The sequence below is a fragment of the Hippopotamus amphibius genome, chromosome 7 (assembly GCF_030028045.1).
Source record: "Hippopotamus amphibius kiboko isolate mHipAmp2 chromosome 7, mHipAmp2.hap2, whole genome shotgun sequence".
Classification (NCBI taxonomy): Eukaryota; Metazoa; Chordata; class Mammalia; order Artiodactyla; family Hippopotamidae; genus Hippopotamus; species Hippopotamus amphibius.
This window is the reverse complement of record NC_080192.1, coordinates 108,677,896-108,705,395: the sequence shown is the minus strand read 5'-3', so window position 1 is coordinate 108,705,395 and position 27,500 is coordinate 108,677,896. Positions and strand designations below refer to the sequence as shown.

At 39.2% G+C, this 27,500-nt stretch overlaps 1 protein-coding gene across 1 annotated transcript in view; it reads right to left on the bottom strand.

Annotated features, from left to right (window-relative positions):
* LOC130856681 (follicle-stimulating hormone receptor-like) overlaps positions 1–27,500 on the bottom strand; it is a 150,873-nt gene that overhangs the window by 56,834 nt on the left and 66,539 nt on the right. The window contains exon 2 of the mRNA XM_057741437.1: positions 21,881–21,952. Coding sequence (XP_057597420.1) covers positions 21,881–21,952 — 72 coding nt within the window. The remainder of the gene's footprint in view (positions 1–21,880; positions 21,953–27,500) is intronic.

Sequence of the window (27,500 nt, the reverse complement as noted above, 5' to 3'; positions counted from 1 at the left end):
TTCTGGGATGCCTATAATTCGAATGTTGGTACGTTTAAGGTTATCACTGAGGTCTCTGAGGCTGTCTTCTAGTCTTTTTATTTTTTTATCTTTTTCCTGCTCTGTGGCGTTTATTTCTTCCATTCTATCTTCCAACTCACTTATTCGTTCTTCTGCCTCAGTCATTCTGCTGGTTAGAGCATCTAGAGTATTTTTAATTTCAGTTATTTTGTTATCCATTGCTGTTTGTTTTTCTGAGTTCTTATGAACTGTTTCTTGTACTTTCTCTAATTTGTTATCGAGATTTTGTATCATTTTTACTATCATTACTCTAAATTCTTTTTCAGGCATTTTTCCTATTTCCTCCTCATTTATTTGGTCTTGTGGGTTTTTTTCCTGCTCCTTTGCCTGCATGGTGTTTCTTTGTTTCCTCATGGTTGTCCAAGCTTTTGGGGTTGCTTGTCCTGGTGATAGAGGTGTTTATAGAAGACTGTCCAAGCCTCAGACTAATGTCCAAGTATTGGATTAGACGAATATTCAGTCGGCTATGTCAGGTTCTCCGCAGCCCTTTCCGGTGTCCGAGGCCGTCTGCTGGTGTTCAGCTGGTTCTCTGTGGGAATGACTGCCTCCTTCCGTGCATTCCCAATGCATCTGTGGAGAGGGATGCACTCCACGTCTCTCTACTTCGCCGCCATCTTTTTCCACTCGACAAATTTATTCTTAATAATAAAACACCAGAGACATTCCTATGAAAATTTTGGAGCTAGGACTTGCAGCTGGCAACTGGGCAGTGATTCAGGAGGTAGCTGAAGCTCCTGTCTCCTTGCTGGTTGACCCGACAATAAACTTTTTTCTTTTCTCAAAAGCCTGTGCCACTGTATTGGCTTCTACGTCAGGCAGCAAGCTTTTTGCTTGGTAATGAGACAGGACTATGTTCATTGTTTGTGAGTATATTTACTCTCCACCCTCCACTTAAACATTGTACTATGTTGAAGCTTTGAATGTCCCCTAAAGATTTATTCAAAAAGGCTTGCACAGAGTCTCTTCCTAAGTATTCTTGCTGCCAGCTATCAGTTCAACATGATTTTACTTTGATACCTCTGCTGCTTAAAAGCCTGGTTGAACATTGGAACTTCAGATTCTATTATGATTCTGGGAGACTAAAATATGATTCTTACTGTTGTTTGTCCCCAAACACAAAGGCCTCATAACTATAACCACTTGGAGCTAGTGAGAAGGGAAAGCTGGAACAGGCGTGGTACTGGAGAAGGATGGTAGCAACCCGAAAATCATGATTAGAAGGGGAGCAACCACTTGCCAGATATTCTTCTGTCCAATCTTTGGATCAGCTTCTCTACAGTGGTGCCCATCTGTAAACTGGTAAAGCCAGTTTAATGCCCTGTGCTAGACACGGTAAACATTAGGAGTCATAAGAACTGTTCTTTACCTACTTTTTCTACTAACTAGCTATTGGCCCATGGGCTACTAACTTAAATGGGGTATGCATGTTCCTGTGACTTATGTGAAGATGATATTACCTATTTCATCACTTTTCTTGGGTGATGTGCAGATCAGCTTAGCAACATGTGCTGAATGGATAAATGAATAGTAGGTAGGAAAGTGCTTTGAAAATTTAGCTATATTTTTGAAAGGCAAAGTATATAGCTAATGCAGGCATAATGTTACCTAGCTTTGGAGTTGCTATGGTAATATGAATTGCCTAGTTTGTGACTGGACTCGCTCAGTTATCATTCTTAGATCCATTATCTCAACCCCATCTTCTCATTCCATAGTTTTAAGATATTTTTCTATTCTTTGTTTTAGATTCTCAGCTATTCTTACATGTGAATGATAAGATTTAGCTTGTTCAGTTTCTGTTGCTGAATACATCCTTTGATGTTTAGATATTATTTATATGGGAGCTTTGACTTCACAAATGTGTGTGGGGGGTGTGTGTGTGTGGGGGGTGTGTGTGTGGGGGGTGTGTGTGTGTGTGTGTTTGTGTGTGAGAGAGAGAGAGAGAGAAAGTTGCCTTTGGTGTCCTCAGCATCTTGTTTCTACAGCTTCTTCCCTCTTTCTATCATTCTTTCTTCCTCGAGATTCTCAGTACCATCAGGCAGCCACAGTTTGTCAAGGTAGAAGGTGATCTAAACTGTATCTTCCACTAATATGTTGGTTACCTCCTTCTGACATCTTCCTATTTTCAAAGGAGAGCCAGGGGAAGGTGATTTACTGCCATAAAGCATGGAGCAGTGATGTTGGGGGTTTGGGCTGACATGCAATTCTGGGATGAGGGTCTCTGTACCACCAGACACATAGAAATACTGGATAAAAAGGTCAAACAGCCAATTAAAAAACTATGTAAGTAACACTGTCTTCAATCTGGTCATAATGGTAAGTGTACATTGAAGCCAAAGGACGAAGGAAAAATTATAATTAGGTTAATGGCCTTGTCTTGGAGCTTCAAAACCCACTGGGGGAGATGAGCCCAAATTGCAGATATGTCTTTGTCTGAGAGGAGCTAGAACTGACCTACTTGCATAAAGTCAAGAGTCAGGAAAGGCTGCACATTAGTGAAATGGAGGACTCTAGAATTCCACTTAGTGACTAGGGAAATATTCAAACAAGCAGCTGGGGTGGAAATAGTCATTTGCAAGTATGTATACTACCAAGTCAGTAACACATGATTATATTCGATGAGAATTTACAGTGACTTCAAGCCAAAAAATTACTAGAAAATTCATCCCAAACTGGAGAAAATGAGAGTGGTCAATATCAGCAAATGAGAAACTGTTAGTGCTTCAACACTAGAGTACAGGGCTCCCACTGACCACACCTCACCCCTCCGTAGATGGATGGACTGAGAATAAATGCCAAAAATCATACAAGGAAATACCACATGAGACAGAGTAATTATACCTCCTTGACTGGAGATTAAAATAAGGCTGAAAGAGATTTAAAATTAAGTATTTTTAAATGCTCAAAGAGACAAAGGAAGAGACAGATATTACAAGATAAAACAGGATAGTGTGAAAAAGGACAGATTTGAGAAAAGGATTAATGAAAAATATTGATGTAAGAACATACAGTCAGGTAATTAAAAACTTAATTGGATTTAATAATGGATTAGATATAACGGAAAACAAAATGAACGAATTGGAAAGTAGATAAGGTAAACCATGCACAATGTGATAGTGTAAGAAGTTCCAACAAAGGTCTAATAGGAGATCCAGAAGGCGAGAAGAAGGAATAAAAAAGAGGGTAGAGATAATAATAAAAGCTTTTCCAGAGTTGAGGAACGACTGCCTTAATTTGAAGAAACCACTAAGCCACAAGCATAAAAAAATAAAAACAAGTCTACACTCAATAGTGAAATATAGACAAAGGATAAGAAAATCTTAAAACCTATCAGAAAGGAAAGATAGACTACTAACAATTAGATGGACAACACACTTCACATGAGCAACAACAGATACTAGAAGATAATAGATTTACTTGCTGAGTAAAAATTCTGGTCTACCCAGGTTTACAAATTCACCTAAACCACTATTAATAGTTCAGGACGGGGAAGGGGTGACATTTTTCAGATATACAAAGACTAAAGAGTGCTTACTACTCATCCATGGACAATTTGATTTTGTTTTTCACAATTAAGATAGGATTTTTTAATAATTGAAACAGTACATGCTTGCTGTAGAAAAACAAGACAGAAAGTTGTAAAGAACAATATATTATTAAGAACAATTTTCATCAACAGGAAGGAAATTGAATCCAGAAGAAACAAGTAGAGTTTAAGAGCAAAATTCCTGGCAAAATGATAGTAATATTGATCAATTATTCAATTAAAATAGTACTAATCTGGGGCTATTTAGAAACAAGATGGAACTAAAATGCTGGACAGAAATGACATGGGAAATTGCAAAGGGGGAGACTGGAGTTAAAACACTCAAAGTGCTATGTTATTCAGATAGAACAAAGTGATGCTGATTAATTGGGGAGGGGTTGATAAATATGTTTTAAAAATGATCCAGTAACTATAAAATAGAGCATATAGCTTCTAGAACAGTAGAGAGGAAAAACAGAGGCCAGATTGTGATGGTGACATTTTAAGCACTAACAGGAAAAGTTTTATTATTAGATGTGTAGATGTGTATATATGTGCATATGTACTGGATGCCAAAGGTCTTTTGATAGCTCACAAGTCTATTTCCATGAAACCCTGTACATATCCTAATTGTAAATCTAAAGCAAAGTTTTTAACACACGCATAGGCTCAGAATGGCAATTTTTCCACAGTGCTCTGTTGCCCAAGTACAATTGTACATGTTGCTGCAGCCAACTGATTCTTTATCTCTGAGAAACCTGGCTGCAGGTGCCTCTAGGGGCCCTTTTGCATCCTTGTTTTCTGGGGAGTCCAAGTTCTCCTTTTTTCTTGTGTTGCCAAGCTTGTTTTCTGGAGAGCTGCCATTTTTTGCATTGATTTCCGTCTAATGATACTCACTATCCATTGACAATAAGGATAACATATCCCTTTTAGAGAGATCTCTATCTACAGTGCTTTCTAGGTTCAGCCTTCATGGAGGAGAGCACAGGGCAACACACACACACACACACACACAATGATCTACTCTCATCTTCTTCCCAAAATGATTAACAAAAATGTACTTTTCTTGCGTAAGTGACTCTTCAGTATTTTTTCCTGCATTTTGCAAGGCTTTTCATTCAAACTAGAGGTGACATGTTCCTAGTAGGCTCCTACTTTTTCCCAAGCTGGTATCTGATCTCTTCCACTTGTCATAGTCATAGATGAGTTCTGATTTTTCTGAATTAGGAATTCTTACCCTTGTCTTTTAACACTTTAACATCCATCAGTTTCCTGTAAAACATTTTGTCAACATGTAATTATGTGAAAAAAGTAAGTTACAAGAGAGCATGCATGATATCTCATTTTAATAAAAAATGTGTATCAGCAGAGAAAAAATTGTGAAAGGCTGCTTACTGAAATGTTAACAGTGGATGTGTTATTGTAGAATTACGTGGAATCATTCTTCCTGCATCCTTTGTTTTTTCTACAACAAGCATGTATTACTTTTAAACTGATTGATTTACTGGCTGCATTGGGTCTTCGTTGCTGCCCACGGGCTTTCTCTCAGTTGCAGCGAGCGGGGGGCTACTCTTTATTGTGGTGTGTGGGCTCCTCATTGCGATTGCTTCCCTTGTTGTGGAGCATGGGCTCTAGGTTCGTGGGCTACAGTAGTTGTGGCACATGGGCTCAATAGTTGTGGCTCATGGGCTGTAGAGCGCAGGCTCAATAGTTGTGGCGCATGGGCTTAGTTGCTCTGCAGCACGTGGGATCTTCCTGGACCAGGACTCAAACCAGTGTCCCCTGCATTGGCTGGCGGATTCTTAACCACTGTGCCACCAAGGAAGTCCCAAGCATGTATTACTTTTATAATCATAAAAAAATCCTGTCTTAATGGTGGAAACCAAAACCATTTCATCAGGGACAGCATTCCTGGTTGCACAACTTGGAAGAGTCTATGGGTTGCCAAAGGCAGGGGGGCAGTACATAAGTACGCAGTGCCTTGTGAAACAGTATATGTTGTGAGTTTGGGGGAGCTACTTGGAAAAAAGTTATTGCCTGCTTTGTTTTTCCTATTCAACTGCAGTTAGGTTTATTCTAGGAATAGGCTCACAGAAGTGTTGCAGAGGTGACCAGGAATACATTATGGCATGGTAAGACCAACGTGGGATTTGAGTATCTTGTGAACTACTGAACTACAGACCAGGCAGTAAGTCTTAGAAGAAGCACGCTTGATCCCGCTTATGCTGCTTTAATTTTTCTCCCCCAGCCCCACCCCCCCACTCAGAATTTATCTCTATATGTTACTTGATCTCTTTGAAAACAGTTTATTGTTCATTTTCTGTCTCTTGCTCCAGGAATTTAAAATCCGTGAGGACAAGGATCTCTACCTTGTTCGGTGTTGTCTCTCTAGTGTCCAGCACACAGTAGGTGCTCAGTAAATATATGTGGAAGGAAGGAATACATGCTAAATGATTATGTATATGAAGAATGTGGTGGTAACCCTGAAGGGAGGGGAACAGCATGAGTAGAGATGAGAAGGCAAGAAAGGAGATAGCATGGATATGGGGTCCTGAGGAGGCTGACCTGGGGGTAAGTGGTAGCTAAGTTGGATGGTTGGGCTGGGTAGAAATGATTAAAGGGACTTGAAAATAAAATAGATACAGTCAAAATAAGGAGTGGGCACACTCAAGGCATGTGCTGAGAGCAATGCAGGATTTTCTAACATGGCATTAAGTCAGGGCTCTGGCATTGATACAGAGGAAATAGTTTCTCATTCTGATTTACTGTAAAGGGAAAGTGGACACTGGTACAAAATTTGGAATAGGAGTGGGCTAGATGGTTTCTTTTATTGTCTGTCTGTGATAATATTACCCGAGACAAACACTCAGGGTTTAAAGGCTTTGCATTTGGAATCATTTTCAATTCAAACCACCTGACAATGCAAGACAGCTATACTCATACAGAAACAGAACACTTAAGGAGATACAGACCTTTTTCTTTAGGCTTCTCTGAAACTCTAATTAAATGAAATGGATCTGTGCCTCGTGCTTAGCTCTGATTTTTTTTCATACAATGCATTTGAGAGGCACATTGTGAATATGTATTTGAACATTTTGGTAGTGCTCGTTTGTGATGAGTATGGATAGAAATGGAATTCACTCAGTATAAAATGTTTACATGCTACAGTGAGCACGCCTCTGCTGTTTCTGAAAAGAGACAGCACACCTTTTTGCTTAGTCCATCCAGCCTCTGAGGGTTACATGTCCTGGAGCTCCTCCTGCCATGCAGAAATCCTGAATTATACTAGAAAATGGAAATTGCAATTAGATGGGCAGAACTGAGACCCTGTCTCCTTTCCAGAAATGTGCATATCTCTTATAAGATTTCCAAGTTGCATGGAGAAGTATTTCAGTCCTCATGTTATCTTTGATTTGTGGCCCTAGCGAATTTTATTTAAAAAATGTTACTGGATTATTCTAAAGAAGACCCAAGATAGGGGTTACTGGGAAACAATGCAATGAAATATTCTAGAATTGAAAGAGAGTCTGGTCTGAGGAGTTCTAGACCAGGAAATGTGTTGTCACCTTGAGATTACCCCCTGACATCCTTGTCTGAAGGAAAGGGAATAGACTTTCTCAGCTTAAGAGGAGTTTCCTTCCTGCCTCATCATGGAACATTTACTTTTAAGAAGTGAAGAGGGAGATAGTGGCTTAAAGTACCTTCACCACCCTCCTACCATGTATATAGCAATTCATTTTGGAGATGCTTCCAGAGACATAGGCAAGGCAAATGCACATTCTTCCATATCATATTTCATAGTGTAGAGTTTAGAGCTGGAGCTTTTGAAACTTTACCTTCCCAAATTTTGCCCAGTGACCTGGTTCTGGGGCATTTAAGCTGTGGCTTTAAAGGTGATCATCTACTCTTGTGTTTAAGAATTATTTGGAGCCAGATTCAGGACAGATTAGCTGTTGATGGGGGAGTGAAAAGATTTTGAATGCCAAAGAAGGGATGATGGAACAAGAGCAGAGAAACACTGAACCTGAAAATAGGATTGTCAGAGCTGTGTGGTAGATTTCACAAGGGGGCTGTGGCAATCTGACAAAAGGTGGTTTTCAAAATTTGTCAATGCTCTTGATAGCTGAAAAATTCATTGCTGTCAACATTTTCTTCTCTATATAGGATGGCTACAGAACCCACACGTATGTTTGTTGCTGTATCTTTTGAAGTCTTTTAAATACATTGTTTTGCTTTTATTCATACACTAGTGAATATTGGAACAGCAAATTTCTTTTTTTAATAGCTCTAAATGTAGCATCTGAAGTTCTAAAGAGCCAAATGTATTTCTAGGGTTGGTCATCCCTAGACTCATGGGGCAGGAGCAGGAGCAGGTTTGGACTAAAAAGGTGGAGGTAATGAAGAAGGACTAAGGAAGTGGCATACTTAGTTCAGTCAGGTCCTACCATTTGCATTGTTCAAATAGAACAATTGCCAAGAGGCAGGGACCAGCTGTAGTATTATGTCACCCATGAACTCACTGATCAGACAAAGCCTGTTTTTTATCTTGACACTGACAACAGTTCATGGGGGAAAAAAGCAGAATATTGTAGATCTTAGAGCATTTTTAAAAGCACACCAAGACCTTCTCATATTTCCGCAATGGGGAAAACGTGGCTTGGGAATAGTGAGCATTCACTTGGCTTCCTCCAGAGGAGATCAGGAAAACTCTTGTGTTTGAACAGGAGAAGAATATTTCCCTTTCTGATTTCCTTGCTGCCCAAGTTTAGGGGGCATTAAGGCATTTTAGGGAGAGCCTAAGGGACATCTCTCTATGGAGAGTTGGCCTTCTTAACAACAGTTCCCCCAAATCAGTGAGACTAAACAGTTTTAGATGTAATTTGCGTCCATATATTGTATACCGGCCATTATGCTGTCTGGAAACTGATGGACAAGCTCCTAGGATCTTGACTACAGAATCATGGGTGGGGCATTAAAAATGTTAATATCCTGGTGAATTCAAATACAGTTATCCCAGTGCATAGAGCTTCTTTTCTTCTACTCCTGTTTGAACTCTCTGAGCTCAGTGGGAGCCCATTGTGCATAATGTGATCAAAAAGACAAGGACTGTGGGAGCCTGCAGACCTCTTTAGGGAGACCTCAGATCCCCATTATGACTCTGAATTTGTTTCATTAATATCTGCCACTCAGAACACTTTGCCCTCTCCTCTTTGATTATGGAAATCCTACAGTCTCCACAAAACCTTTTTTGGCTTCTCTGCACCACATTGATGTAACTCCCACCTCTTTGAACTGCTTTCAGCACCCAAGATCTGGACAGCAACATTTAGAGGTGGCTTCTGTTCTGGTTTGTGACCTCCGTTTCACATGAATTCCTCTTATTTCTATAACTACATCACAGACTTCTTGGGAGCTAGAACCAAATCCCGTCTTCTCTTTCAGCTTCTAATATGGAAGACTGACTGAGAGATGAATGGATAGATAGATTGGAAAGAGGAGCTTAGGAACTTCTAACAAGAATGAATCTGAGAGTTTGTGAAGTGTTTTCCGATTGCACAGAGTCATAAGCAGGTGGGGGAGATTCACATTTCCAGTTGGTGAAGATCACCTATTTTGTTTATTACCATTCCCTTCAGAAACCCTCTCACCCTCCCACCTTCCCTCATTCCTTTTATACACCACACTTAAAATTGGAGGCATAACCTTGTTCAAGAATGTGCAAAACAGGAACATGGTAATGAACTCTTGTTGCTGCTATAAACTTGATGAATGGCTTGTGGAGGAGGGGCATTAAGTGGCAATCTCAGTCCAGTGATTAGCTCTGCACCATTCCTCCCTAGGAACTTATGCAGACCAGCATAGCTTTTATCCTGCTTTAGGTTTCCTGTGAGCGTCATTGATTGTGCCAGGAATGTTTCTGGGTCTTGGCTGGAAGAGTAAGGAACAAAGAAGTTCTCTTTGTTTCTTTGCAGCACTCCCACTGTTTTCTTCCATCTCTCTTCCCCCAACCCATCTCACTCACAACTCTAGCTATGTTTGATCTGAATGAAACATGTGCTACCTTGACCTGCACTTTCCCTCTGACCTATGTCACTTCAGATTGCAAGAATGTAAATGCCTGTATTCAGTCTCCTACCTTTTGCCTGAGATATAGATATCTTGCCACAAGAAGGAGCACTGAAGCTCAGTTTGCCTAGAGGAAGCATACAATGGGTTTGCTCCTGAAATAGTTGTAAGTGAATTGCGATTTTCAGTTTCCAGCTGTGTTTCCAGAGTACCAATAGAGGGGCTTTCAGAAACTGAGACAATACTTTCATAAGTGACTAGCTATACTAAAAAAAGTGAGGACTGTTTTTACTATTAAATGTGATCTGACAATAACAAAGAGGATAAGAAAACTTTTCCGATGATCTGTCATTTGGTTATAGCAATGGAGCACATGCTAATGCATTTATTCTGTGCTTTGCTTTGTTTCATATGTATTTTATTGACAACTACACTAGAGCAGGGACTGTGGTCCATTTCTCTTGAATCCTCCACCATACAGCTCCTTACACAGGACTAGTATTTTTCAGATCTTGTTACTCCATCTGAACTGTGGACCAGCAGTGTTGGCATCACCTGGGAACTAGTTAGCACTGCAGAATCCCAGGTCCCACCCAAACCTCTTTAGTCAGACTCTCCAGATTAGTTAGATCCCCAGGTGATTTGTATGCACATTAAGATTTGAGTTGCCATGATGTAGGAGACACTTAGTAGAGATTCACAAAATGCTCATTGCATTTAACTGAAAGAAAAATCCTCTCTTGCAGAGGTGAAATTCTATATCTTGTCTAAGAAGTTCTGGTTGAATCTACATGTTACTAGAATGTTAATTCCAAGGAGAGACAAAGGAGAGTAGGGAAAAACAGGAAGAAGAAAAGCCAATAAATATAGCTGACTTGTGAAATTTCTGTTAAAAAATGATGTTTTGATGAGATAGCATGGGTCAGTTTTTAATAATGGTCACACCCTATTGGAGCATTTCCTCTTTGGCATGGAAAAAGCCAGTTTTACAGTTGGATTTTCACTCCTTGGACCAGACATCCATTCACTCCTAGGGCATCTCCCCCTCCCCCCGCTCCCCCCACCCACCACCAAGTGCTCAAGACTGAGTTGATGGTATGAGAAATATTGAGCACCTGTATATAAAGTTCGTGTATATTTGGCAGAAATATAAGGGTTACTTTTTTCTTCTGACTTGGACACTCTGTTACTATCCTACACTGAATTGACTGTAAGACTCTCAAGACTCTCTTTAATAAATGATAGACAGCATTGTGAAAAGCAAAGCATTATATGGAGAAAATGCACAGCATGTGACATCTGAGAAATCCCAGCTCCATCACTTTGTAAGTGTTGATCTCAGGCCACTCACTAAACTTCTCTGAATTTCATTTCCTCACCTGTGAGATGGGCTCAAATTCTTGCTCCAGCTGCCATTGAAGCGTTGGTGTGTGAGATTAAATGAGCTAATAGTTATACGAGGCATTTTTAGAGTTGTAGATTAGGAAACCAATGCAAAGATATTCAAACTATTGCTACAAATAAAATGGACAAGGAGTCTGTGACTTTTACTTCACTCCATTAGAGAGGAGATCACCCTCCAGAATCAGTTATTATCTGGATGACTTTGTTGCATTCATAGATATTACAGGATAGTAGATTACTGTGTGAGCATGGGAGTCAGAAAGCCTGGTTTCCAATCCTGGCCCCACCTCTTGTTAGATGGTGTGACATTGGGCAAGTCACATAACCTCTTTGACTTCAGTCTCCTCAGTGTAAAATCAGGATGATAAGGTTATGATAATTAAATAAGATAATGTATGTAAAGTGGCTTATATCACTTTCTGGCAAAATAATCACTCAACAAATGACAGCTGACTGTTGCTTTTCTCCTTGAGAACTCCTTGAGAGCAGGGACTTTGTATTGATATCTTCATATTTATCGCCCAGAACATCAAGCAGTGACTGGCTCATAAGCTTCATCAAATCATTCCTCATCTAATTAATATATTTTGTGACTCAAGAAGAATTTGTGACATTCTTGACTGATGGATGGATTATGCTTCAAGCTTGCCTGGGATCCCTCAGAGTTGCTCTGAGAACAGAACAAACACAACAGTACATGCACTAATCAGAGGAGGTGTTCCCGGCTTGAGGAAGCGTATTAGCTCCACAAGCCTCATCCTCACAGGTGTTAAGGGAGTGATGGCAGTCACAATCACTTACTCTGTGAACCCTGATAAATCACTTGATGGATTAGCTGGTGTCATCCATCAGGCTGCACTTGTCTTGAGTACTTGACTGAAGCCTATAAATCTCTTCTCTTTAAAAAGCTCCAACCAGTGATTTCTGATTTGTCCTCATTTCCTTGAAGTTAGTGTAGAACTTACCCTCTATGGAGGATTTTTTTTTTCTTTTTTCTTTTTTTTATGAAACTTTGTGCTGCAGTAAGCCACGATCCTTTTTTTCCCCAAAGCAGCTGTCTGCTTTACTAAATGAAAAATCACATCTTACGTGTCTTACCTGATTGGACTGAGAAGGTATATGTGTACTATATAACTTCCCTGAGAAGCAGGGAAGGCAATATAAGGGAAAATATAAGAGGGCACATTTTAAACAAATACATGAAGACTGGAACCCCAATTTTTAACATTCAGTAAAGGAAAAACAAAACCAAACACCAGCCTGAGTTCTCCACCTCATCATTCAGACAGTGGGGGGGGGGGGGGATGTGGGATGCCCATTCTCAGTGATGGAATCTTGGAGGCGCTAATGTCTGTGATTAGAGGAAGCTCATGTTTCCCTCAAATTTCTGTTTGTGTACACATGGACTTTGCAGTCCAAAGAAGTCAGTCTATATATGATTTTTCATGTATTAAATCAAATCTCCTTAAGCACATGTGCCACATTGACTAAAATCCCACTATTAGCAATTCAATCCTTTGGAACTGGCATTACCCACTTCATGTCTTTTTAAAAAGGCAAATTGTCTTGGAGTATCTAATTCAGGAACTCCTTAGAATTTTAATGCCATTACATTATTCAGATGTTGTTATCGTTACTGGGAAAGAAGAATGAACAAGATAAAAAAATAATGAGAGCCTGATTTGGGGATGAGATGCTGAAAAGTTGGGAAAGGACCCAAGAGGCAGAGATGACAAATTCACAAACTTTGTCTGCCATTGTCTTTCTAGTGTGCCCAGTCCTGTGCTGGGTGCGTTGCAGAGGAATATGAGAAGAGAGAAAGCAAAATCTGTAATCAGTATGTAGTTAAGCTGAGACACCATGAATGGGAAGCAGAACACATGTGGTCTCTTTATAATTTATACCTTGCATTTGTATGCACTTTTAACTTTTCAAAACACGCTGACATCCAAGTGCAAATTACATGTTTATAAAACACTTGGCATCAACAATTGCTATCTCTATGCCCAGACCCTCTCAGAATCTCAGACCCACTGGAGTGGTTAACTTCCACTTTATTCATTTAGGCTCCTGTGGCATTTATCCCTCACTCTTCTGCTTTTCCTGGCTGCCTGTTTAACCTCTGGAATAGTCTGAACTATAAAATCCCGTCTCTGATCAATTCGATTTCTATATTAGGCTAGCCAGAGTGGATCTGAGCACAACAGAAGAGGTTTCTGAAGTGTAAGATTCAGGTAGTTTATTTGTTGGGGACTGGGCAGGCAAGTGGGTCTGTATCCTATTTGAGTCTTTTGCTGTTTAAAGCATCTTATTAAGTCAAACAGCCCAGATGGTTGTGGTTGTGATGGGCATGGGCTAAATGAGGAAATAAAAATAAATAGTTTGTTCATCGATTGGAGCTTGTGTTTAGATTACATCTTTTTATTTTAATACTATTCTATTAAAAAAGAAAACCTAGCAAGAGTCTGTAAGGCAGAGCCACCAGGCTATTTTTTTTTGGGGGGGGGTACACCAAGTTCAATCATCTGTTTTTATACACATATCCCCGTATTCCCTCCCTTCCTTGACTCCGCTCGCCTCGAGTCCCCCCCACCCTCCCCGCCCCAGTCCTCTAAGACATCTTCCATCACGAGGCTATTTTTAATTTGACTGTTGTACTGCCTTAATTGTATCTTCTTTGAGTAGACACAAACATTGAGTTACTGGCAGAGAGAACAAAAGGCCAGTTCATTTTCTGGTATATCTGTGAGCCCTAACAAACGTAACACATTTGAAGGTCTTTCCCACAGCTTGCCTTGTCAAGAAAGGTCAGAAGTGCAACCATGGCTGAAGCAGAAGTCTTAAAAGATAGAGAAGATGATGTTGCTTGGCTGCTGACTAGAAAGTGGAAGAAGATTGTATTTGATGGCAAGCCAAAAAAGCCTGGCTTGAGTAACCTCTGTCAAGTCTTGACACCTGAAAGTTTTAGCTGCTGAATTAAAGGCACCAAGCAGAGGTCACCAGGAACATGAATGCCTTAGAGCATCAAGTAGCCAAGAGGCTGGAAGATCCTAGAGTTGGAAGATGTTAATGAGGGCATATCTGTGCTTTCCCAAGCAAGGGAGCATCTACAACATACACCTTTAGTACCATAAGCTTGCTAGTTCACAGTGGGGGCTGTGGACTGAATGTTGGTGTCTCTCCCCCCACCACCCCAAATTCATATGTTTAGGCCCTAATATCCCCAGTGTGGTGGAATTTGGAGACTGGGACTTTGGGAAATCATTGGATAAGGTGGAGGTGGAGCTCTCATGATGGGATTGGTGCCCACCTAAGGGGATAAAGAGACCAGAGCTCTCTCTTAGGTATGGGGATATATATAGAAAAGTCAGGGAGTGGGTTCTGACTAGAACCTGACCACGCTGGCACTCTAATCTTGGACTTCTAATCTGGGACTCACAGAACTGTGAGATTTAAATGTTTGTTGTTTAAGCCACCCAGTGCAGTATTTTATTACAGTGGCCTGAGCTGATTAAGACAATGGGGCTCTCATTTATATTCTTTCAGTATTCCCTTTTTTGGAATCACTTCCAGCAAAGGTAACCCTACACTACCTTCATGGTTAAAGCAGAAGGGACTAAGATGTGGACAATTACAATGAATATAAGGTTGAGTGCATCCATAAAATTACTAGATCACAGGAACTCTGTTTCCTTTATCAGACTCCTTCCCTTCATGAACGCATAAAAAGAAATCAAAGCAAAAGCAAACAAGCAAAAAACAAAACAAAACCAAGCATATAAATGCAAAGCTAATAAATTATTCTCTTTCTGATCTGGGCAGCTATTAGATATTGTAGAGTTTATTTTGAGGAGCCACCTAGAAACAGTTGAAAATAAGGAGACATAATGGAAACACTAAAACCACATCAACCCCAAAAATGACAAGAAAATGGCTTTTTGTGTTCTTAGTTGAAGCAGTAAATACAACAAAAATACTTATTTTCAGAATATTTATGGAGAACAGGAAATGAGAGAAGGACTTTCACCTTCTAGACACTAACTCATGTTTGACCTGGGTCAATAATGACAACTTAATTGGTTCAACTCTTATATTTCCCAACTGCTGACTAAGTTAATTTGCAACTTAACAGGCAGCCCAGTTTGCAAAACCTTGAACTAAAGCCAGTCTCAGCAGGAACTTTACTCAGAAGTGAGTTGGCACACTGAAACTTGAAGGTGAAAAAATAAAATACTCCAAGAAGAGGCTTCCTCTCCTCTGTGACTGTCCTAGTAGAAAATGTTTCTAGGTTCTGGTTTATGGCAATTCCAAGTGCTTAGGCATAGAAATCCTCTCTTCTAATTTTAAATGACATCAAAGGAAGCTTTCATAGCCTTAATTCTCCTCTTTGTCACTTTTTACTTTAGTAGAATGATTCTGGAAAATGGTAGATGCCAACCAAAAGGAAGCCTGTGTAGCAGAAAGGACCAGATTACCTTGGGTTCAAATCCTAGCTTCCCTGCAAAAGACCTTTCTGATACTGGTTGATTGCTTACTTTTTCTGAATGTCAGTATCCCTGTCTGTAAAGTGCAGATTAACTGAATGTGGTATTTAAAACACCTGGCCTCAAATGGGTGCTGAGAAATGGTTGCTTTTAGAAAATCAACTTTATTGAAGTGTAACTTAACAGATAATGCTATGCACTAGTTTTAACTGTTTGAGGAGCTTTTACAAATTTATATATTTTGTAACAACCATCACAATTAAAATATAGAACATCTCCATCAGCCTAAAATTTCCCTTTGTGCCCCTTCCTGGACAATCCCCGCCATCACCCTTGGCCCCAGCAAGTACTGATGTGCTTCCTGTCACCATAGATCATATTCTTTCTTCAGGTCTCATATAAATAGAATTATTTGGTGTATGGTATATACGTTTGTGTTTGGCTTCTTTGCTTTAGTTTAATGCTTGCGACTCACCCATGTTGTTGTATTAGTAGTTTATTCCTTTTTATTACTTATTCATACTCTGTTGTGTGACTAGAACACAATTTGTTTACCCAGTGCCCTGGTGATGAGCATCTGGATTGTTTTTAGTTTGGGGCTATTAGGAATAAATCTGTTATGAACATTCTTGAACAAGTCTTTGTGTAGACACACGTTTTCATTTCTCTTGGGTGAATACTTTATAAGAAACTGTCTAACTGTTTCCCAAAGGGGTTGTACTATTTGCATATGAGATATGAAGATACATATGAGAGTTTCAGTTACTCCATGGCTTCACCAATGCCTATATTGTCAGTCTTTCCTAGCCATTCTCATGGATATGGGTACGTAATAGTATTTCATTAAGGTTTTAAAATGCATATACATGATGACCATTGATGTTGAATATCTTTTCATGTGCTTATTGTCCATTTATATATCTTCTTATGTGAAGTATCTGTTCAGATCTTTTGCCCATTTGCAATTGGATTGCTTACTTATTTTTCACTTTTAAGCGTTCTTTGTATATTCTTGATACAAATCTTATTTCAGAAGCATGTTTTGGAAATATTTTTCTCCCTGCCTGTGGCTTGGTTTTTCATTTTCCTGATTGCTGCTCTTTTGAAGAACAGAGATTTTATTTTGATGAAGTCAAAATAAAATTTTATGCTTTTGTGTCCTATTTAAGAAATCTTTGCCTATCCCAAGATTGTGAAGATTTTCTCCTGTATTTTCTTCTGGAAGTTTTAAAGTTTTAGCCTTTACATTTCAGTCTACGATCTGTTTAGAGGTACATTTTGTGTATGACATGAGGTAAGGGTTGAGGTTTATTTTTTTTCCCCACATGAATATCAAGTTGATTCAGCACCATTTGTGGGGGGAAAACAAAACAAAACTATTCTTTCCTTATTGTAACAAACTCTTTAGGGATATAGAGGATGACGGAGCATTTCCCAACTCATTTTATAGCACCAATATAACAAAACCAAACAAAGCAATTATAAGAAAAGAAATATATAGACTAACGTCTCTAAAAATATAGACACAAACATTCTTAACAAAATATTAGTAAATCAAAATCTGTGTATGCAAGTGACCTTTAACAAATCCAAGTCAGTTTCACTTGGTTGTTCAAAGTAACCCATGTATTGGGTTGGCAGAAAAGTTTGTTTGGGTTTTTCCGTAACATCTTATGGGAAAACCGGAACAAACATTTTCGGCCAATGCAATAATTTCCATCACTTTCACTATGATACTCAAACTTGTCCCTATGGCCTCTAAAGTTGCTCCATGACCTTACCCCAGCATCTTCTCTGACCTCATCTCCTACCTTCCCTTTGTTTATTCTCCTTCAGCCACACCATGTAGACACACTATACGTGCGGTGAATACTCTTTCTACAAATTGGATTCAGACTTAAATATCATCCACTCAGTGGCTTTCAATTGTGAATGTATATTAGAATCATCAAGGGAGTTTTAAAAAAAATGATCAATGCTTGGCCCCACCCTAGACAAATAGAATGCAAAATCCCTGGAAGTGACAGTCCAAGCTTGTGGATTATTTTAAAAGTTCCCCAGAGGATTCTCAAGTACAACCTGAACCTCATTATCACGTTTTATTGCCCTGGGATTCAGATCTCCTCTTCCCATTCAGAGGTCAGCCACTCCAACACTGGCTTCCAGGTTTATACCAGGATCCTACAGAATCATCAGCCTTTCTTTTTTGCTTTAATTCAGTAAGTGGGACTCAAGACTTTTTTGCCCATTAACTCGCAGAATCACAGGTCAAAGTAGGAACAGACCTAAGTTATCTAACAAGGAGGTGTTAGGGAGGCAGAGCAGATTGGAACCCAAGTTTTCTAGCACCGATGCCATTAGGATTTTAGTTACCTGACTTATTTCCTTTCCCTTTATCTGTGCTGAATGAGCCCGAAGAACTGAGAACTGGGAGGATCTTCAACTCTTTTAGTGGGCTTACAACAGTTTTCATTCAATAAATCTCTTCCTCCTAAAAGTCCCTCTGTTAACTTTTCTTCTCCCAGTGATCTGGGGATGGAGGCTGGAGTGTCAGACTAGTATTTTCATTTTTATATGCAAATAAATCACTTGATTATATTTTTTGTCCTTATGTTATCATGAATATTTCAAATGAATTTTATATGGTTCATATTTATGGCTTGGGAGCAATTTCACGTTTTGGCTCATTGCTGTCTCATCTGCATATACCATATCTCAGCTGATGTTGATTGGTCTCATTTACATATTCATCATGTTCCTACTTTCAAAGATATTTTGTGATACACTGGCTTTTCTTCCCCCTCCAGTGTTATAATAACACGTAGATGTGTTTTTAAATTGCACTCATTTCCATACATAATTTTTCTGGTTACCATAAATCACCACATTGTCACCTCCTCCCCCCCCCCACCCTATTTAGTGTAATCTTCACACTTTATACCAAGCTGACATATGGCTCCGAAGTAATTAAAGACAATGTAAACAGTTTACAGTGCACTTTTGCAAAGCCACTTCATATTGCAGAGAGTTTAATGATTTCCTTTTCCTCCAGCCAGTACCAAAGCAGTGAAAAGATAGTGATGCTGATGAAAGCTAAGGTGTGACAGTGATCATTTCTTTTCTATTGGAGAAGCTCCTGCTCCTCTTCTACTAAAAGACTCCATTCCCTCTTGACTTCTGATAGAAGCAGAAGGGAGTGGGTTAAACTGGATTAATGAAAGAATGGATTAGCATGGATTGGGGCAGAGTTACTGGATTGTTTCAATTATTCTAACAGGAGGAAGGGGGAAGAATCAAACTTAGCAAATCCCCAACCACCCAGACCACAGAACTCTCTCTCTTTTGGATGAGAACAGGGCTCATTTTCTTTTTAGACATTCAGTGTTTGCCCAGCTACCAGCATCTAGTCCACTATTTTCCAGCAATGATGTCAGTTTTAGTTTGTGGGTCTCCCTCCCCCATTCCAGGCCCATGTGGTTTGGGTAGGTGTTTTCAGCTCTAGGAATGGAGCCCCTTTACCCAGGCTACGGCCAGTTCAAACATCACATTCTCTTAGCTGCAGCAGTTGGTCCAGGGATGGTTGTGTGATCTAAGCAAGTCAGACTAAATCTCAAGACTTTTATGAGATTGAGCAAGAAAAAGGGCAGCACTTTCCCCCTGGATAGAACCTGAGAGGATGTTTGAAGGCAGGACTGCTACTGCCTTCTTGATACCAAGGTTGGGCTCAGGGCTGGAACTAACATAATGAAGAGAGACCAGAGAGAGGAGGAGAGGCTGAGTCCTAAGGTCATTAAATCTGAATAGAGCTGTTTCTAAAGCCATTCCTTCTTGCTGACCATCAAGTTAAATGAGCCATTAAACTCCCTTCTTTTCTTTAAGCCTGTTTGAGGTTTATTTTCTTTTGCCTCTCACGACAGAAAGAGTCTGAACAAATACAATGCTTGTATCACTTATTTTGTACATATTATCTTGTACATTTTTGTCCTGGGTTATGTTTTAAACTCTAGCTATATAAGTGCCTAGATCAGAGTGGAGTCTCAGCCAGTGTTTGTGTGTCTATAAACTCCTCCACTAGGCATCACTATCATTCCTAGGACTGAGCATTTTCCTTGTATATCTGGGTATCTTCTCTCTCCAATTAATTATATTTGTTTCTTTATTTTTATTCGTGCATTTATCAGATGTGTATTGTAGGTACCTGACTCTGTGAGACACCATGGATCTAATAGTGAGTAAAAGCAATCCTGTCCTTGTGCTTATGGAACTTACAGTCCAATAGAGGGGTTAGAGGTTCATTCAAGTATTATGTACATAAGTGTAAGAGTGCTAAAGCGATAGGCACTACGTAGAGACTAGCGGTGACATGAGAGTGTATTAGTAGGGGGTTTTGTCCTAGTTGGGGCGGTCAGTGGGGGTCTTTCCTGGGCAAGTGACGCTGGTTTGGGGGTCTGAAGAATGAAGAGGAACTGACTAAATTGTGAGGGCAGAGTGGAAAGGAAGTGTCAAGCAAGGCCCATGGTGGGCGGCATAGCATGCTACATGTTACGAACTGAAAACAGGCTAGTAGAGCAAAGGAGAGAATGTGAGAGGTCTCGTCTCTTTTTCATGTTAAGAGCAGCAGTAAGGTAGAGTGTGTGTGTCTGTGTGTGCATGTGGGCGTGCAAGCGTGCAGACAGGTGTGGAAGGTGACATGGTTAGGTATGAATTTAGAAAATGTCCCCCTGGTTGCTGTGTAGAGAAAGGATGGGGTGAGGGGAGAGCATGCTGGCGGGTGGGGCGGCACAAGTAGTAGATGGGTGCAGTTTTCCAGAACAAGATTATGGTAGCTGGAGAGGGAGATGAGTGGACAGATTAGAGCTGTAGCCGGGAGATTAAAAACAATAGGGCTTGTACTTAATATAAACTTAAGTTACACTCTGACCTTGCTCTTACAGAATAACCCAGGGACCTGGAAAAACCTGTAAACTCCAAATACAATCTGATGAATATGCTATGGCTACTGCAAACACAGGATTATGGTTTAGAAGCACTGGGAGGCTTCTGGAAAGGCTCCACGGAGGGGTAAACATTTGATCTGGCTCCTGGAAGACAAGCAGGATTCTACCCAGTGGAATGTTAGGCAGAAGGACAGCATCTGTATAAGACAAGTGTGGACATGTTTGTTCACTTGTTCATTCACACATTCACCACCTATACTTTGGTCCCTCTATGTGCCAGACATGGTCCAAAGAACCAGCCATCACATTCTAAATAAGCAATATGATGTCTGGGAACGGTGGTGCTTGGGAAATGGCAAATCTTCCCACCTGGTGAAAGTGTGGGGTACACTGTATGATGGGAGATAACGAGCTTTGATTCCTGTGCCAGAGACTTAAGACTGAAACCTATAGCAGTGATCGTCCCTAGAGGTTCCTCTGCAAGGGGCTTTGAGCAGGGCAGGTCTAGAAGCAGAGTGGTGGGAGATTGGAGCTGAGATAGGCAGACAGCCTCATGCAGTAGGCTGTGCAAGTGAATGGCTTAAAGAAGGAGAAACATATATAACCCGGGGGGGGTGGAGAGGGGTAGGATTGGTTTAATCTTATAATGAAAAAAACATTAGCTGTTAGTGTACTTACTGGCATTTACGTTCTGATTCTGGCTGCTACTGTGGTGAAAAACACTTTTTGCATCCCTAAAAGCCTGGGGGATGGGATCAAGAACCTTCAAAGGCAGGGTGGGTTACCTTAACCATGAAAGAATTTGCTGTTTTTTTCTTACTCTACCCTACTTTGAGAAAAGCCTATTCGGGGAAACACCTATCTTAAACTAGTCCAATAAAAAGCAAATGTTTACATTAACAAAGTCTTCTCTTTTCAAAGGAAATCGCCCTCAGTGCTCTAAACTTCCCCAATACTTTTGAATGTTTATATATCAGTTACCACTTGTGAGCATGACTTAGGAACAAGAAGTCCAGAAAATCTGTAAAGCACAAATCTGAGACCCTGCTGTCAATTAAAAATTAATCAGAATTAATAGAGAGTATCTCTTAAAAAGAATGGATGTCAGCAGAGAAAATAGCCTTTGGTTTCTAAAAATTCCACTCGCAGGTACTTTGGGAGCAATACCTTATACCAAAAAAGTGAGAACTGCTTGGATTGACCTTATGCTTATTTCAGCAGCCACATGCTGAAAGATTCCACACTGCTGTTTAGGAACTGTGGTGAGGAAGTACAGTGGGACGAGGTGCAAAACCTTCACTCGGTGTGCCATTCTGGTTCCTAAGCAGAGAGAATCCTGCTAGATGTGATCTGAGGTTGCTGCCCACAGCCCATCTGAAGCATTCACACACTGCTCAGGTACATACATTTTCTCCAGGTCCCCAAATCCCGAAAATGCTCCTTTTGGGATGACTCGAAGCTTGGTGAGGACAAACCGCCTGAAAAGAGAGTGGACATAAAATATCACAGCCTGTCCATTCGTTGATAAGTCATTGAGCGCCTAATGTGGAACAGCAGATAACAGACAAAATATACGGAGTGCTTGCTATTTAGTGATGGTTACGATTGCTTCTCCGTGATCTCTTTTCACTCACACCACAAAGCAGTGATGGTGGCACTATTGTTATCCCCATTTTGCATAAGAGGAAACTGAGGTTTAGGGAGGTTAAAAAACTTACCCAGGGTCACATGGCTAATATGTGGCAGAGCTAATATACGAACCTTCTGGTCACTGCTACTCCATGTTGTCTCCTATAGCCCTGTGTGAGGCCCCTTCTCTTTCTCTATTCCAACTCCCAATACCTCTTCCCTATTAGCCTTCTTAGCTGACCTTGCTTCTTCAGAGAAAATGAAACTAGAAGAGAACTTCCTCCTCTCACATGGCCTCCAGCCGTCCTTCTGCCTGCAGCTGGGCTTATATATCTTGCCTTCCCTCCTATTACCATGGGTGAACTGTCCAGGATCCTGACCAAAAACATCATCTCTAATCCACACCACATCTCTTTCCCTGTCTTTTAATGAAGGTAGCCACTACAGCAGTTTCCCCCTTTCTTTCATACATTCCATTCACCTACTATTGCATCTTTATTTTTTTTTTTAAGCTCTTTATCGGAATATAATTGCTTTACACTCTTGTACCAGCTTTTGAGGTACACCAAAGTTAATCAGCTGTATTTATACATATATCCCCATATCCCCTCCCTCCCTCAACTCCCTCCCACCCTCTCTGTCCTGGCCCTCTAAGGCATCACCCATCATCGAGTTGATCTTCCTTTGTCATACAGAAACTTGCCACTAGCTATCTATTTTACAGTTGGTAGTGTATATATGTCTATGCTACTCTCTCACTTCGTCCCAGCTTCCCCTTCGCCCCCCGCCCCCCCAACCCCGTGTCCTCCAGTCCATTCTCTGCATCTGCATCCTTATTCTTGCCCTGTAACTGGGTTCATCAGTACCTTTTTTTTTTTTTAGATTCCGTATATATGAGTTAGCATACAGTATTTGTTTTTCTCTTTCTGGCTTACTTCACTCTGTATGACAGACTCTAGGTCTATCCACCTCATTACATATAGCTCCAGTTCATTCCTTTTATGGCTGAGTAATACTCCATTGTATATATATGCCATATCTTCTTTATCCATTCATCTGTTGATGGGCATTTAGGTTGCTTCCATGTCCTGCCTTTTGTAAATAGTGCATCTTTATTTGATCCTTCCCTTCAGTATACAAATGCCTTAATTTCTCCCATCTAAGAAGTGTCTTAATGTCAGCCACCTTCAGGTTTTGCCATTTTCTTCTGCTTGAAATATGTCTCATACTGGCCTCAAAATTCCTTCCAGTGGCTTCTCATCTCAGTCAAGAAAAATCCAGATTGTATGTAATGGTCTGCTGGACGCTATAGGATCTTTCCACTCTTCCTTCCATAGACTCTCTAACCTCAGTTTTGACATCTCTCACCTTTGCTTACCTCATTCTTTTCACAGTACTCTCTTGTTATTCTTTGTACATGCCAGGTTCCTTCTTGACTAATATTTTTGCATTTGCAATCCTCTCTTCCTGGAGCTTTCCTCTCCCAGATATCCTTCTGGCTTGCTCCTTCAGCCAGCTGCTTGCTCAAATGTCACTTACTCAGTGAGCCTTTCCCTAACCACCCTATTTAGAATGACAGTTTCCCCAACTCAGCCCCTAACCCCCTTTCTTCATCGTACTTCTGACATGGTAGACCTTCTGTTTACTTATCTATTTATGTATTCATGAATACATGAATTTATCTTCTACCCATAACTAGAATGCAAGTTCTGTAAGGGCAAGAATTTTTATCTGATTTGTCTACTGCTGTATACCAAATGCCTAGAACAGTGGCAACAGCCACGTACCATGGCTGGTACATGACAAGTATTCAGAAAAACATTTCTTGAATGACTGAATGAATGGCTATTGAAGTCTGAGAGTTCTGGGCTTGAGGGTACAATTACAAGTGACCCTTTGGGAATCTCTACAACAGAAATACTATTTCTTCCTCTGCCTTTCCTCCCTCTCACTTTCTCTTGCTTTGCAATTGGTTAAGAGGGATTTGATTTTCTTTCTATTTTAATCCTTACTTCTGCAAGGCAGTCTGTCAGTAGGAATTAAGTACTGCGGACTTCGATTGTTTCACAAATCTTCATTACTTTAACTCCTAGTATTTATTGGTATTAGTGAAATTCCTGTTTCAGATAAAGTTATTATTCAGGCAAACAATTCTTTTCTTCCATTTTGTTTGTTTGTTTGCCTGCCTTTGGCTGCCACGTGCATCTCTCTCATGATTCCTCTGTGATGAGGAATCATGAGAGAGAATCGTTTGCTGTTCTTGCTTTGGAGGAATTTATATACATGGGAAGGCAAAAACAGAAGCCTTGAAATCACCAGAAAACAGATGTGGATACAGTTGCTGTAATAACTAAAAATGTCATGCAAGGATTGAAATGTGAAAGATCCCTTAGTACATAAATATGTTAAGAGGAAGATTGGAAGGAGTGAATGAATTTGAGCCTGGGTCTCAAAACTATCAGATCATAATAAAAGCATAGTCTCTATGAAACTATTTGATCTAATTTAGGATTGAGTGTAATGGTTCTGCAACAGTTTAACTTCTAGAATGCTCATCTGAAAAGAATCAAGGTCAGTTCATACTCTCTTAATGTACTCTCTCAATCATAGTTAACATAGACAAGTTTCTTTTGTTCCTGTTTATCACAAGACAGAAAAATTATGAAAGCAAAGTGGTAAAAGAAAATAATAAAATTGCTTTAAACTACTCAGTCTAAAATTTCAAGGGAGTTGAAATATTAAGGTACATATGAGTTAATGACATGCAAAGAGTGGAATCTTGGATAATTGACCCTGATAACAAGTCAACTAGAGTTCTTTTTGATTCAACTGTAGTAGCAGGCACGTTTTCTAAAAATTTCAGCGTCTGTGCCTATATTCAGTGGTTCAAACTAAATAATATAATTAAATCTTTTTTTGAAGATTTAAAGTCTTGACATCTATTTCCTGAAATGCTATAAATTAAATAACTTGAAGCTATTTCCATTAAAGATCACCTAGAAGTCTTATATAAAACATAACCAACATTGTTTTATTTGCATAGCTGAGCTTATAAAAAAGTATAAGATATTCCTAGGGGCCTAGAGTAAAACAACTGAATACCAGATGGAACCTTGAGTCGTGAATGCAAACAGAATTTTAAGAGGGTTATTTAAAGTTAGTGTATTCCTGGGGGCAAAGGGGAAGATGGGGAAAGGGATGTCTGGACTTTGTAGACAAGGAATTTGTGTTTTGATTCCAAACTGGTACAAGAAGTGAAACATGGAAGATGGAATGCAAAGATCTATTTCTGTGTGTCATTTTTCTTTCTCTCTACCTACCTACCTACCTACCTATCTGTCACATGTGTATTCTAGAAAGAAAGATACAGAAAATGGAGAACAGCAATTTGCAATGAAATAACATCTGGAGAATTTCCATATGTTATGAAAGACATAAATCTTCAGATTCAGAAATGTCAACAAGTCTCAGGAAGGGAAACAAATAAATCCACTGCTAGATACCTGTGAATTAAAACTGTAGATCCCAAAAGGAAAATATTTTAAATGCAAACAGAGAGAAAAAAAAAGATATATTATCTTCAAAGAAAAAACAATTAGAAAACTTTGTAAAAATAATCTTCAAAATTATTAGAGAAAATAACTGCCAGTTTAGAATCCTATGCCCAGAAATAGTTATTCAAATGTGAGGGTAAAATAAAGACACTTTTAGACAAATTTAATTAGCCATTAACAAATTTTTAGCTAAAGAATTCCCTTAGAAGATAAGATAATTTAATCCAGTAGGAAGGCTCAAAAAACAAGAAGGAATAGTGAACATAGAAATTAATGCTCCTTATTGAATAGGTAGGTTTGCGTAATAGTTGGAAAACTCACCTATTTAATAAGGAACACTGATAAAATACTGACCAAGAAATGGATCATAAAGGAAAGCAAATTGTTATCAAACAAATCATTTTCTTTGACAAAGATGCATTTGAATTACTTAGAAGTCAGTAATAAGACATAATTATCCCCTCTGCCCTACCACACGTACACACACATTTGGAGAGCCAAAACAAAACCAAATTAAACAAACTAAACACTCTTTTAAATCATTCATGGGTCAAAGGATGAATTACATTAATAATTGGAAATTATTTGGAATTAAACCATGATGAAAATACAACATATGAAACTTATGAGATGCAGCTAAACTGCTACTTATAGAGAAATTTGTAGCTTTAAATTATTATACCAGAAAAGGAGACCAAAAAGATGGAAAATTAATGAGCTAACACAGGAAACTAGTGAAAAAACAAGAAAATTGTGGAAACAGAAAATTATAAAGCCAATATTAATTTCATTTCTGGCTAGAACTTAAAATGCAAACTCAAAAACAATTTTAAAAAATTGGTAAAATGAGGGGCTATTGATAGATATGTTTTGAGAAGATCAACATTCAGCTAGATATTACAACTTGATATACAGAGTTTAAGTTTAAAATTTTCATTTTAGAAATAAAGCAAATGAGAGTCTAATAGATTAACTTTATAACACATTGCAAGATTTAAGTTTGCCTTGAGAGAAGAAACCTAGAGAGACTAGAGAGAAAAAAAATAATAAAGATGAGAGTAGAAATACTTAAAGATAACATAAGAGGGGATCACTAAAATCAAAAGTTAACTCTTTGGAAAGATGAATAGACTAAAAAGAGATCTGTCCATATCCACCAAGAAAAAAAAACAACAATAAAACGAGTGACATGAAAAATGGCACTTAACTACAAATATAATAGACTTTCAATCAGAGAGCCCTAAGAACAATTTTATAACGTTAGAGTTAAAAACATCAGACAATATGGGTAATTTTCCTAGAAATATATAGCTACTAAAACTGGCTAATAAAGATATAGAAAACTGAATAGATCTATAACCATCAACAAATTAGGTTGGTAGTTCAAAAACTATTCACCAAAAAACAAGGTCAGCATCATGTGATTTTAGAAGTAAATTCTACCCCTCTAAAGTTATGGAAAAGCTCAATCTTTTACAAAGTATTCCCGAGATTAGCAAAAGATGGAATACTCTTCAACCTGTTTTATGTGACTAGTGTGACATCAGTAATAAAACTGGACAGGGACAATAATGCTTTTATTAATAGGCATAGAAAATATATTTGATAAAAACCCAAACTCATTCATGATAAAACATTTTGACAAACAAGAAAAAGGGGGAATATTCTTAATCTGATAAGGGGTAAAATCTATCAACCACTGCAATGAATGTCATACTCAATGGTGAAATATGAGACATATTCCATTTAAAATTAGAAATGAGGCAAGGATGCCTAGTATTACATTTTCCATTCAATGTTGTTCTAGATGCCCTAGCCCATACAGTAAGAAAAAAGAAAAAAG